Source organism: Natator depressus, chromosome 4 (genome assembly GCF_965152275.1).
Source record: "Natator depressus isolate rNatDep1 chromosome 4, rNatDep2.hap1, whole genome shotgun sequence".
Classification (NCBI taxonomy): Eukaryota; Metazoa; Chordata; order Testudines; family Cheloniidae; genus Natator; species Natator depressus.
The window spans coordinates 136698583-136713172 of record NC_134237.1 but is presented as its reverse complement, the minus strand read 5'-3'; the positions used below and the strand labels follow the sequence as shown (position 1 = coordinate 136713172).

At 43.2% G+C, this 14590-nt stretch overlaps 1 protein-coding gene across 2 annotated transcripts in view; it reads right to left on the bottom strand.

Moving 5' to 3' along the window:
- Positions 1–14590, bottom strand: part of EXOC6B (exocyst complex component 6B) — a 454956-nt gene that overhangs the window by 366930 nt on the left and 73436 nt on the right. For both annotated transcript variants that reach the window (XM_074951959.1, XM_074951960.1), the window contains exons 3-6: positions 13232–13279; positions 9096–9186; positions 8947–8992; positions 5271–5475 (exon numbers count right to left, since the gene is read on the bottom strand). In XM_074951959.1, coding sequence (XP_074808060.1) covers positions 5271–5475; positions 8947–8992; positions 9096–9186; positions 13232–13279 — 390 coding nt within the window. The remainder of the gene's footprint in view (positions 1–5270; positions 5476–8946; positions 8993–9095; positions 9187–13231; positions 13280–14590) is intronic.

Sequence of the window (14590 nt, the reverse complement as noted above, 5' to 3'; positions counted from 1 at the left end):
GTTATTTTTGGCCCCCTATGTCAAAACGCGCACAGTGCTCACACTGGATACTTAGCATGCAGCACCATTTTAAGCGACCTCTTTCACACGCCTGAAATATTTCCGATGTTAAGCTATATAAAACAAATACATACTGGATATCATCAAGTGTTAATAAGATGTAATGCATTCCCAACAACTCAGATCTTAAAAAAAAACAGGTTCATGGGGCCAAAGTCCAAAGCAAGTTCAACACCGAGACTCTTTCATCTGCCTAAGTGCTATATATTTAGTAACAATATTTGAGGCAGCAAAGATTCCCATGGGATAACAGGTAATAAGGTTCAGAGTTAAAACACACACACACACGGCAAAGGAATTAAAAAACAGTTTCTCAATGGAGCAACACAAAAGTCTCCCAGTTCCTTCGTAAGACTGACCCCAGGAACTATGACTTGACTTCACCCCCACTGTCAGTTTCCTGTCCAACAGAGGGAGCCAAAGAACTCCCAGTATCTTTGAATGCCAGCCAGAGACATAGCTACAGCTTCCTGTGTTCCAAGACAGATCATTCCGAGTATCATAAAATGAAATTCTCAGCTCTTGTCATCATTGGCCTCAGATTCGTAATGCTACAAAAACATCATTTCCTTCACCATCGTATCAAACTCTTTCTGCTCCCCACTGGCAAAATCAGAGAGTTGAATAGAATTTATGCTATGCTCATTTAACCCGAATGCATAGGCCCTATCGCAGCCCACTAGAACTGCCAATCACTGTTCAACACTCCCAGGCCAGATATTATTATGGAGTGACTATCAATCAGAAACCGAACAGATTAAGCAAAAGATATAGTGATGCAAGAAGTGGTGTTGTAAGTCAGCAGGGGGAGCTCTTTCCTTCAGTTCCATCAATATGATGTGAAGGGACACTGTGCTGCTGGCAACACAAAATTTAGGTCCCTGGTCATTTTTGATCACTAAAGATCACATGGCACTTTTTGCCAGAGTAAACCCAATGCACTGGTCAAATTCCAACTTCCCTTGCAGTGTCAATTGGAAGTGGCATTCTTTGCATCATTTCCTAAGGTGCTATGTAGTGCTGTTGTGTGTTTAAAAATCAAACAGAAGGCCCCAACCCAGAGATAGATGCACTTCAGCCATGGATGAAGCAAGCCCTGTTTTACAGTTTGCATCTTAGTTTAATAAGCCTGCAGAAATCTTTGAGATCCTTTTGTACAAAAGGTGTTATAGAAATGGAAGCTGGCAGTACAGCGTATTCAAGATTTTTAAATGTTTGCTACTTAGTGAGTCATGCTGTCACATCTCCTCTGTCCAATAGTCTGTTTCACTTAGCATTTTATTAACTTCTGCCTAGAAGAAAAAAAAATTCCTTCTTAAACTTTTCCCCAAGTAACCAAAAGATACTCAACAGATCCTGTGCAGCCTCAAAAGGGTCACTGGGAAAAAAACCTGTAATCCAAAGTAATGCAATTCAGTTCAGAAGCCTTTAAGACCAAAGGGGTGGTGGATGAACAGGAAGGCAGCATAAGATCAAGCACCACTGACGCACATGAGGCAGTGATCAGAGAGAAAAATCTTCAAAGGGGGCAAAAGAGACAGCAGTGCTTAGTGAAGACCAGATCCAGGGGGTAACCATAACAATAGCCAAGAGACTTTACCTAGGGCTGAAGATCGAATCAGAGAGCTAAGGGTGAAGAAGCCAGAGGCAACAGGGTTGCATGGGTCTGTCACAGCTCCAGTCAAGAGCACGCCTAGTCTTAGGCACTCTTCACATCGCTGTGAGGGGATCCAGCCACAGAATCCCGGAGGGACTTAAGCCTCTGGAGTCTAAACAAAGCCCAAGTGCTGCCCCTAGATATAGTCTCAAGGCACAAACGCTCTGTCTAGTATGCTCCTTGTGAGAGCTGCAACCTCACTATATATGGCCCAGTCCATGGAACCAGTGCTGACTCCTCAGGCTCACCACACAGCTCAACCACACCCTCCCCCAGAATCCCAGCCCTGTGGATATTCTGGGCCCACAGTTCACCTGTTCAAGGGCACGTGAATAGCGTAACACAGCACAGACTTTGCAGAGGGTTCTAACACCATTGCTCTTTACTTAATTGTATAAGAAATACACAGCTCTATACTAAAATAATAAACCCCATATGCATTTCCCTGCCTTAGTTTCCTTACCACTCCAGAGCATTCTTTGGGATGGGGAGAGGGTCCACACGAGCCATCCAGGTTCTTTCTGTTGTGGTGCACAGATTGTGTTCTGAAACATGGAGCCTTCCCCCCACAGCACACTTTCTCTGACCTTGCTGGTCCATCCCCATCTTCTCTCCTGCTCCATGTTTCCAGTGCGGCTTACCTGGTCTCTCCTCCCGCCCACCACAAGAGACCCTTTTAAAACTCCATTTTTGTCACCTTTGTCTCTGTCTGGTTTAGGAATTTTCCACTCTCTCCTCTTCCCTCCCCAGAAACAAGTTGAAGGAAGTATCTTTGCCCAGCTCCAGCCAACCTATTGTCATTCAAGCGTTTCCACCTGTTGACATCAAATGATACATCGGCGGCATGTCTGTCACAGAGGTAACAGATTCTGAGACTTTCTGTGACCTCCTTGACTTTTGCAGCGGCCGGTGCAACTGGCTCCAGGGGAGCAGCAGCAGTTTGGGTGTGGAAGAGAGTTCAGGGCTGGGGAGAGGGTTGGGGTGCAGGGCGGCACTTACCTAGGGGGTCTCCCCAGAATTGGCAGGCATGTCCCTTCAGGTCCTAGGCAGAGGGGCCAGTGGGCTCTGCGCATGGCCTCTGCCTGCAGGCACCACCCCCGCAGCACCCATTGGCTGCAGTTCCCAGCCAATGGGAGCTGCAGAGCCAGTGCTCATGGTGGGGGCAGAGGCCCCGTGGCCTTCCCTCCCCCTAGGAGCTGCAAAATATGCCTGCAGCTTCTGGGCAGCTGGGTAGGGAGCCTGCAAGCCCCTCCAACCCTCCTCCCCAGCACTAGCAGGGGTCCCGGGCCACACACACACACTCTGCACTCGCGGTGACCCCAGACCACACCCCCAGAATCCCCCAGCCCAAGTTTTAGTCAGGGGTATATAGTACAAGTCATGGACAGGGCAGCAAACACAAATTCACAGCCTGTGACCTGTCCATGCCTTTTACTAAAAATACCCATGATTAAAACGTAGCCTTAATCATTATCCCTGGCCTGGCAGGGATGTGACAGCCTTGTCAGCAAGGGTGGAATCTACATACATCCAGGGGCATCCCATGATACAGCAATTTCATAATAACTTCATCATATCAATAAAAACTCGTAAGTTGGACAGGCAGATTCCCCAAGCCATCACAGGGTCATCAACATACAAGTTGAAGGAACCAAGACTGAGGGAGGAACAGAAAGTGAGACACACATCTAACTCATAGACGAAAGAGGACAGTGATGGATAATAACTACCTGGAGGGGAAGAGGATTGGGGAAAAGAGAGACTGATTATGTGTAGTTTGAAAAGACTGAAAGTGGAAGAAAGAAGTGTTGGAAGTAACAGGAGGGACAGCGTGAGAGAGAGAGGAGGAGACCCCACCATGAGAAAGGCTGTACCAGACGGGAAGTGCCAAGTTTCAGTGAGTGCAAGGAGATGGAGGGACATGAGACACGGATCAGAAGCTGCAGCATATATGTTTGAGGTGGCCCAGCCACTCCACTGGGAGTGGCAGAAATGAAAGGGGAAGTGGTGAGGATGAGACTAGTCCATGTATGGGAGGAGAGAGGGTGCAGGTGAAGGCTAGGGCAGGGTAATAAGTGTCCTCGCCAGAGATGGAGAGACAGCAGAGGAGGAAGCAATGTGGGATGTGGATATGCGAGGACGAAGAGATGGATTCATCAGGCACTTACTCTGCCTACCTATTCCGGGGAGAAAACAGGTGTATGTGTGCACCTCTCCCCTGTGTCACCTCTGCCCACAAGGCACCAATGCATACTGCTATGAGCTTTCAATATGCATTAACTAGCCTCACCCCTGCCCCCAATGTCACAACGACAACAACACTGGAAACTAAAACAATCAGACAGAACATCTGCAAGCCCTTATGTTCCAACAATTAGCAAGCCTCCTTAGCTGGACATGGAGCGTATTTGAAGAACAGCACATTCCCTTCATTAGTTGGACCCCAAAAAACGACTGAAAATGATTACTTCTTTCCACGCACACGGCAAAGAATGACCTTTCAAGAAACTGGGTCGGCTTTCATGGCCAGAAAAAAAAAAAAAGTCTTTCCATAAACAATTAGTCCTCTAGTAACTGTTAGCATCAGGTAAATTCAGAACAGTTAATAAGACCAATTTAAATACCAGGAGACAAAAAAAACCACTTTCCAGACATTGTTACTATGTGTGTCTGAGTCTCTGACACGAGGAGATGATCAGAGCCATTTTCTTTGCAGATTCAGAGATGCTAACTTGACTTAACGTAAGTACTAGGTAGAATGGAAAAAGTTTGCTATCCATTATTCCCAAAGTAATGGAGCTCAGAGTAGAAAGCCTATTCTATATTCTGTTGCAGGAGGGTTTTTGAACAAGGACAACAACACAGCAAACACAACATGAAGGAAACCAATTAATGGAAAAGATTGTAGAAAGAATGACATTTAGAAGGCAAAGAAAAAATCATTGAGAAGTTTTAAAGAATAGTGAGAAAAGTGGTATTTCCTTGCTGTAACTAGTTTTGGGGTTTTTTTAATACACATTTATGTACAATTAACCAGGGATCGCTTTCAAAGTCAATGCAATGGCAAGGTATTTGTAAAACATATAGTATAAAAATGTACCTACTATTTTGAAGGAGCTCAGGATGCAGAAACAAAAGCATATTGCATGCTAATGTTTTACACTGACCATGGGAAATTGACACTGGCTCTTTCAGCTCTGTAATTTTTCACTACACACAGCACAGCAGCACAAATGCCATGTTACATTGCTAAACGGGAGATCTGGATTATACAACGCACCCCGGCCTCCTAGACTTTGGGCTACTAGAAGTCTAGGGCAAAGTACAGAAAAACATGTCAGCGCTTTGCAGTTGCATCAGAAACAGAAAACAGACACCCCTAGCAGCTGTAGAATAAAGGATCATTCAGTTTCATATGGCAACACTTATTTAATAGTTAAAGCAGTTTTTGAAACATTGAACTACAAACGTTAAATACTCTAGCATAGAAAAGGACAGTTAAAACTGGACAGGCATGCTAAGCTTATCAGTAGAATGCAACACAAGACCCTACCTGTTTCATCGCTGTCTCTCCAATCTTGTCAGAGTGCTTACGAATGCTCTCCAGAAAGTCTTTGAGGTCTGACATGGAAACGTCTTTTATCTCTTCACGCAGTTTAGGGATATTATCCACCATGATCTTGCAGAAGCGGTAGTGGCTCACCTGTGGCAGGTATGTATGCTCAAGGTGCTCTAATGTCTTCAATGCGGGGTAATGTCTGGGAAGAGCGTAAATCAGATTCAGAAGTATATAAGACTATTCTGCTGTTCCACTTGACATCAGAGGATGACGGCAATAAATTAGCACTTCTATATACCCTGGATCTCAAAACACTGTACAGAAGTACACACACTTCAATGCTCCTGTACAATATAAGGGAGAATTATTCTCACATTTGCAGTTAGATATACTGAGGTTTAGCAAGGTTAAAGTGTGGACATACTCTGAGAAGTGACTGTGTAAAATGGCTCTGCTTTACTAAAGAGATGTCTGTCTTGTGCCTATTGAGAGTCGGATCTGGCTACCTGTCTAATGATTTCAATATTGCCAAGCACTGTTAAAAGCTTCCCATCCTAGAAGTGGCTGCATTTAAGTGGCGGATCAAGTAATTCCTATATATCCCTTACATACCGCACAGGGGTGCCGTAAGGCACAGCATTTGAAACGCACTTTGAAATCCCTGGCTAAAAGGCGCCATAGGAATGCAAACTGTTATTCGTACCCAGCTTCTTCATTTATTTATTTTACTATAATGCCAGAGGCCCCCATGAGAATCCAGACTAAGTGCTGCTTGGGATACAACGACCGTCGTTGGCCCAAAGAGCTTTGCTCTGATGCTGTTACTTCCATTCCTAGGTACTTCATATTTGAGCATGAATTCACATTTACATAGCACTCACCTTCCAAACAAAAGGATTAAGCTACGCTAGCTAATCGTGAACATAACAGATCTGACAAAGGGAAAACCATCAGAACGTTGGTCCACCTAGCCCAGTATCCTGTCTCCAAAAGTGACTGACGCCAGATGCTTCAGAGGGAATGAACAGACCACAGCAATTTATCGACTGATCCATCCAGTCGTCCAGTCCCAGCACGTAAACCTTGACTATGGAGCTGTTAGCGATATCTCTGAAAATTTATTTTGATCATCACTAACATGTCTCTAGGGTAGAATAAGGCAACCGTAACAGGACACAGTTTTGGAGAGGTAATACAGAATACCATGTCCAAAGGGAAAAGCTGGGGAGGTGAAAATTTAAGTAGGAACACAGCAGAGATGAAATTTGGCCAGGAGAACGGGAGTAAAAAACCCCCAACTCAAGCAAAATACGTGCTTAGGCATAAAATATGCACTACCATGTCACTTTAAAAAATAACACTCAAATCTCTTTTCAAAACAATTGTTATGTAAACAGAGAGTCAAGTCGGGGAAATTATTTGAACTAAAAATTGAAAGGACCATTAAGAGCAGCAGTCACATGGTTTAACCTTGTAACATGGGGCACTATTTATATTACAGTGGGGTACAAAAAGCTATTTACAATAAAATGTAATCCCCTCTGGAGAGAGAAACTTAAGAGTGGACGGAAAGCCAGAGCTTAAACTGGAGGAATAAACACACATTGGGGTTTTGTTATATTTTAGGATATTGTTTATTGAAGTAGAAGATGCTAAAATGTGGCCTGCAGAGACAGTGTGTGTTCACTGATGAGGTCTACGACTGCCTGCCGAAAACAAAGTCTAAAATATCTGGAGCAGGGAGTAAGTGCAGAGGCCAGTGATTCTTATTAATGAAGTAATGCAGCTTTAGCCCCACAGTCCCTGGTGAGTTCTTAGCACAAGCAAGGCTTCCAACTGTGTTCTGCTCTCTCGGACAAGAACAGCGGCGCCTCAACCCACTTCAGAAATCTGATATTTTTGTATCTAACAACATCTTACATGAGGTTATCTTTCACCCCAAATGATCCCAAAGTGCTTAACAAGCTACATGCACAGAGGGATCATTTCACCAATGAAATGCAAATTTTGGGGTGAAAGGATGGCAGCCAGGTACACAGATGGGCAAGAAGGCATTTTTGGCCAAGAACATTGCCCTGGTGATCTCTCATGTACAAACCCAGAGCAGAAAGGATCTCATACTTCACTCTCTTGTCTAAACTGGCCACATACAATTTAGTGAGACTTTATTGGCATAAAGAGCTGTGCAAGTGTTACCAAAGAGGACATCCCTCAGCTGTCAGCCAGTGGTTGGAAAAATCCCCTTAGAGCCGTACACTGTTTTGGGGGTTTGTCAGCAGTCTGTCTGTCAGCAGTGTTGAATCCTAATGCAGTGACAGGTTCGTGCATCGAGCAATATCTCCGCCATCCCTCTTTTTCTCCCAGGCTCAGGTACAATTTTTCCTCATCACTTTGTGAGACTAATGAGTCCTGATCATCTGAGGAAATCTCTCTCGCTTCCTTGTATTTTGGACACTGGAGAAGGAAGTGTTGGGTCTCATTCTCTCCTGTCCTGTGGGTTGCACAGTCAATCCTCTCTCGGTTTGGACTGTACTTTGCTCTTCGTTTCCAGCATGTCACACGCAGTAAACCAACTGAGACTGGGTATTCAAACCTGAAGTTTACACTACCAACCCATCCCCTATGGGTTATCAAGAAAAGAGACAGAAGGAGACAGCTGCAAAAAGGGCAAGTTTTGCTGCTTTAGTAAATGGAGCCATCAAATCCAGACAAAAACTAAGTGTTCAGATTTTACTTAAATATGGCCCTCAAAAATAATTTCTGTACAAGTCAAAATGAATCAATCAAAAGAAAAATGGAAGTGATTCCCAGAATCAGTTCATGGAAACACTATATAGAATGAGGGAGGCATATGAATTCCTTTCAGTTCACACCACTGCGATCAGATCCAGCTCCCCCTCCCCCCCCCCCCGCCCCACAAACACACACACACCAATAGCTACGAATCCCAACTACAACTAACATTTTTATGGACATCTCATTGGTCAACAGATAAGCCCCTCACCAATGCTATACACAGTCAAAAATGGACAAACTAGTAGGCTACTTTATACCATGCTCAGACATACTAATGGGGAAAACCCCTTACTGAACAGCTAAATAACTAACTCTAACTTCTAAGCTCTAACTAAGCTCTAACTTCCCCCACTCTAGTCTTTCAGGTGAGAGGCGTATCAATTTACCCAAGGCTCTGGTGGATCCAGAAGCACAGGGGCTGATAGTATTTGTTGGGTAAAGGAATGAGGGGGGAGGCGTTTCATGTCTAGTCAGCTATTTCTGGTTTGTAGCAACTGCTAGTTCAATGTTTTTTATGTGACTGAATGGTGAGCCTAGGATAGGGATTTTGTGTGTGTGTGTCAAATTGAAACATATAAATAAAAATGTAAGTTACTATGAACCTATTCACTAGAAAAACCTGGTATATGAGGAAAGATTATACATTGTTACAACTACTGTTCTAATCTGCACCTGCATTTGGATTAGATTGATGAAAAGGTGAGCAGAAGAGTGGTTTGAGAGCTACTAATGAGATATTAGATAGTTTCGAAGCTGAGCAAACTGCAGTATAGATCTCTCAATTCCTGAGAACCTCTTTCTTTGTTGAGTTTAACTTAGACCTCCAGATTGGTGCTTTGTGATTCTTCAATATGCATCAGTCTGTAAAATTTACCTTTTAGATTTCATTTGCTCTCTCAGTTTGCTGTACATCTCCAGAACTGGGGAGAAAAGAAAAAACACACATACATTAAAGACAAAATATATTGAATTAAATCTAGATGAAACTGTACAGGTAGCAATGATCAATTTCAGATTCCTCACCAGGAAGACACAATGTTAGTTTATCAACGGTAGCAGAAATATTTCTCTGTTGTAGTCGACATTGCTTCAGCTCTTCCATTGCTACTACCAACTTAAAGAGAAGAAAATTAAATTAAATTACGCCAATAGTGGTAAACAAACAGCTTGTATGTACATCTCTATGGTGTACTCATCTCTCAAAAAGGTCCCAACAGTAGGTCTACAACAATGCCTGCTAAGAGCGCTAAGGAACTCATTATTCACTCATGGAGTAGGGAAGAATTTCGAACCCACAGGAAGTTATTAAGCAAAGTTCTATGTCTGTGTAATGCAGTAGGTTAGACTGGCTCATTGTGATCCCTTTTGGAAACAAACAATCTATGAATGGTACTCCACTCCACATATACAAAACAGTATGGTCCCCCTCCTAGCATAAGGAAAGCAAGACTTTATGGATGCACAGGAGCCAACAAACAGAGCTGTAAACGGGAGTTTGAGTGGGAGTTCTATTAGAGGAGAAGGGAGGAAGCAAACCCCTGGTTCTTAGGGGCAGAAAGTGAGGTTTTTTGTGGGTAGTGTGTTTGTTCTGTTATGTGTGGGGGTCTTTTTTTCCCTTTTTCAGTTTGTAGAGGCTGGTAGGGGGCAGCATGCTGTGAGAGAAGCAGAGCCCTGATTAGGGGCCTATAAAAGCAGCCAAACAGCCAGCCAGTGGCAGAGGTGCAGCAACACAGGAGCCAGCGAACACAGGTGTAAACAAGGGAGTTTGAATGGGAGTTTGGGGAAGGAGTGTGTGTGGTGTTCTGGTTTTGTTTTGGTGTTGGTTTGGTTGTTAAGAACATAAGAACAGCCATACTGGGTCAGACCAAAGGTCCATCCAGCCCAGTATCCTGTCTAGCACCAGTGGCCAATGCCAGGTGCCCCAGAGGGAGTGAACCTCGCAGGTAATGATCAAGTGATCTCTCTCCTGCCATCCATCTCCACTCTCTGACAAACAGAGGCTAGGGACACCATTCCTTACCCATCCTGGCTAATAGCCATTATTGGACTTAACCTCCAGGAATTTTTCTAGTTCTCTTTTAAACCCTGTTATAGTCCTAGCCTTCACAACCTCCTCAGGCAAGGAGTTCCACAGGTTGACTGTGCGCAGTGTGAAGAAGAACTTCCTTTTATTTGCTTTAAACCTGCTGCCCATTAATTTCATTTGGTGGCCCCTAGTTCTTAAATTATGGGAACAAATAAATAACTTCTCCTTATTCACTTTCTCCACACCACTCATGATTTTATAGACCTCTATCATATGCCCCCTTAGTCTCCTCTTTTCCAAGATGAAAAGTCCTAGCTTCTTTAATCTCTCCTGATATGGGACCCGTTCCAAACCCCTAATCATTTTAGGTCCCTTTTCTGAACCTCTTCTAATGCCAGTATATCTTTTTTTGAGATGAGGGGACCATATCTGTACGCAGTATTCAAGATGTGGGCATACCATTGATTTATATAAGGGCAATAAGATATTCTCCGTCTTATTCTCCATCCTTTTTTAATGATTCCTAACATCCCGTTTGCTTTTTTGATGGCTGCTGCACACTGCGTGGACGTCTTCAGAGAACTATCCACGATGACTCCAAGATCTTTCTCCTGATTAGTTGTAGCTAAATTAGCCCCCATCATATTGTATGTATAGTTGGGGGTATTTTTTCCAATGTGCATTACTGTACATTTATCCACATTAAATGTCATTTGCCATTTTGTTGCCCACTTAGTTTTGTGAGATCTTTTTGAAGTTCTTCACAGTCTGCTTTGGTCTTAACTATTTGAGCAGTTTAGTGTCATCTGCAAACTTTGCCAACTCACTGTTTACCCCTTTCTCCAGATCATTTATGAATACGCTGAATAGGATTGGTCCTAGGACTAACCCTTGGGGAACAACACTAGTTACCCCTCTCCATTCTGAAAATTTATCATTTATTCCTACCCTTTGTTCCCTGTCTTTTAACCGGTTCTCAATCCATGAAAGGATCTTCCCTCTTATCCCATGACAACTTAATTTACGTAAGAGCCTTTGGTGAGGGACCTTGTCAAACGCTTTTTGGAAATCTAAGTACACTATGTCCACTGGATCCCCCTTGTCCACATGTTGGTTGACCCCTTCAAAGAACTTTAATAGATTACTAAGACATGATTTCCTTTTACAGAAACCATGTTGACGTTTGCCCAACAATTTATATTCTTCTATGTGTCTGACAATTTTATTCTTTACTATTGTTTCAACTAATTTGCCCGGTACTGACATTAGACTTACCGGTCTGTAATTGCCAAGATCACCTCTAGAGCCCTTTTTAAATATTGGTGTTACATTAGCTATCTTCCAGTCATTTTTTTCTTTTTGGGATTCTTGGGGATTTTTGGTTTTCCTCTTTGGTTGGTTGGTTGGTGTTATGGAAGCGGTTTGAGTCTGTTTTCCCCATAAGGTTTGCCAGTTCTAATCTCTGTTAGAAGCATCAGTTCCACCCCCCTCAGCCAGAAACAGATTCTCTCTCCACACACTTTGCCAGTGGTTGTCAAATTTTAAATGGCCAAAGTATCACGGCCTCCACCACTTCCCATGGGAGACTAGTCCTCATTCCAATAGGTCTTTTTCTTTTCCTTCTATGTAGGTTCTTATACTGCGTTCATTGTCTATCTTTGCACCTTTCAGTAGTACATCAAGAAACGGAAGTAACGTGTCATGTGTTTGTTTTCTCATCCTCTGCCCAAGGGGAGAAGTGTGTATAGGGGAGTGTTTTGCTATGGATTTCCTTTTTTTTTAAACACACACACAGAGTTATACATTTATGTTAGAGTAATGAGGGCAAAGAAATGCACCTTGCACTTAGCTCCTGAGGGAGTTCATTTCAGTGTCTTGGGCTGACACCCAAGAGAAACTCTGTCTCTCGCAGAGAGGAGCTTTACCCTTATTGTAGTGAACTCCATTGTGCCCGAAGAGCAGAGCTGTTGGCCATGGTCTTCCTCCCATATGCAGAGCCTCTTTCTTTCCTGATATCAAGTCTAACTTTTCCTTTTCTTAATCATATCCCTTTATTCTCCTAGCTATGCCTCCCTGGATCAGCCTAAATAATCTCCCCCATTCCTTGGTGTTTACCCCATTCAGACTCTTGTACACTGATGTCCTCTCGGCCGTCACTAAGTTATTACTTGGCTATCTCAATCTCTTCCAGAGCCAGTCCTAGGGATGCATGAACAGTGCACTCGCCAGCAGTACACTGTTGGGGTCACAGTTTTTCAAAACACTGATATTTACCACAGGGAACTATCCAACATTGGCAGGAAGATGGAATAGGTCTTTTCCACATCTTAAGCCCATAAGCCAAAGTACTTACTTTGAAAGTTCTGGCACTAAAGTGCATTTCTCTGTGAACTAGGAAGATGGAAGAGGAGAGAAGAGCAGAAGATTTCTTTGGGAGTAAGGAACAAGTGGTGAGAGTCCCTCCAGGAGGACAAGAAGATGAGTTGCAGGAATAGGCGTTTCTAGACACGTCTCAGATATTATATATATGCACACAACTGGCACTTATCTTTCTTCATATATCAGTGCCTCTAGCTCACTGACCACTTGTGTTGCTATCCAACAATTTCCCTTCAATTTCTCAATATCCCTTTAGTTTTAAGATGTAGAAGACTGAATGCAGTTAAAGGGGAAAATCACATCCCAAACATACAGAGCTTCACTTGCTCCATGGTTCGATGCCTCCACATATGCAGCTGAAGACCGCACTGACTTTTACTGCTGCCGTACTGCTCTGCAAACTGGGAGCCTGATCCTTCAGTGTTTATTGACACTAGTTAGGGGTGAAGGATTGAGCCCACTGTTTGTCCATTATCACTTCAAAGTCTCCCTGCTTTCCAGGTTCCCCCCCATTGAGTTTTAATCCACGAATTATGGAACGGGATAGTCACTTCATACACATCCCCATTACATTTACTGAAAATTAGGCACAGGTATCACAAGTACTATACAGATTTAACACTATGGCCACACAGGTTATCACTAGTATTGCCCACACAGCTGTGGACTTCTGCATCTATCAGTATTATAATACATTAAAATATTCAAAGCAAATAGATCATATAAGGGAGGCTTTTAAAAATACAGGGCTTACTTCCTTCCCCTCACTCTGCAGTTTTCTATTCGTGTCTGTCACTTGATGCTGTGGGAGGAAATGGAAAAAAAAAAAACACATTAATTTTAAAATTTACATGTAATCAAGAGGTTTTTTGGTTGCTTGCACAAGAACCTTTACTAGGGGTTTCACCAGCTTCCACGCAATTTCTTACAATTTTCTTCTGCACCCCCTAAAATAGATGTGGTTAATTTGTTTTTTTGTTCATCAAAAGGCATTCAGTGGATTTTCTGACATAAGGAAAGATCCTAAGAGCAGCACAGGCGATATGAAGGTGGACGTGGCTGAGTTTCTTGCCAGTTACTAGACACCAGTGGAAAACAGCAAGGGGTAACACGGCTAGATGCCACCTTTGAAAAGCTGTGCCCCCCAGCACAATATTCTGCAATTGTTATTCATGTAAAGTAGTACCTCCCTCCTTGAATTCCATTCTGTATGAGTAAAGGAGGCATAATCTGGTCCCTGAGTCAAATGCATTTTTTGTCAGCAAGTGAATGGCTTCTTAAAAAACTGAATATCAATTAGCTCACGTTTCATAATGCAGTTTATATGAACTGTTCAAAGTAATTAACATGGATTCATCCATTTCTCCCCTTCCCTGTCAACATGGTACCTGCTCTTGAAACAGAGATGTTCAAACCTGCAAAGTCTAAATTCTCTGGATCAACAGTTATAAAGTTTACAGTTATAAAGGGCACTGTGCTTGCTCCTGTACAACACACAAAAATTAAGATAGTTCCTGCCCCAAAGACCTTCCAAACTAAGTGGTTTACATATTGTAAACAGGGCTGGCTGCCTCCCATGGATGCCTGTGTAGCACAGGGTCAAACTACAGGGAGCCTGCCTCAGTTTCCCCTCTTGGACTGGTCAAATAAATTTCATTTCAGGCTTTTTCTTGGTCAGAAATTATCCCTCACTGGGGACTGAGCTCATTAATATAAAATAACTTGCAAATAAAATTCAAACCCCAAAACAAAGTCCATTCATAAGTCCACACAACAAAAGGTTTCTCTTCCTCCACCCAGAACTTACTCCCTGGAGCCTTTGCCATCCTTCCCTGGCTTGGTCAGGTTCTTTTCCAGGCCTCTCTGCCCTGGAGAGCCTCTCTCTCTCTCTGCAGACACTATCACAGCTTCCTGAGCTTCCTCCTTCATTGCAGCCACCTGCTGCACTGTATAGGGAATTATCCAATTCACCCCAGGTGAACTGGATAATTCTGTCATCAGGGTTCACTAGCCTAAGCTCTTCAGCCCTTAAGGGGCAAACCACCCTATTACACATATTCTTTGGACAGGGAGGAAGAACTGACCAAAAAGAATTTTGGTAGCGTACGCATTC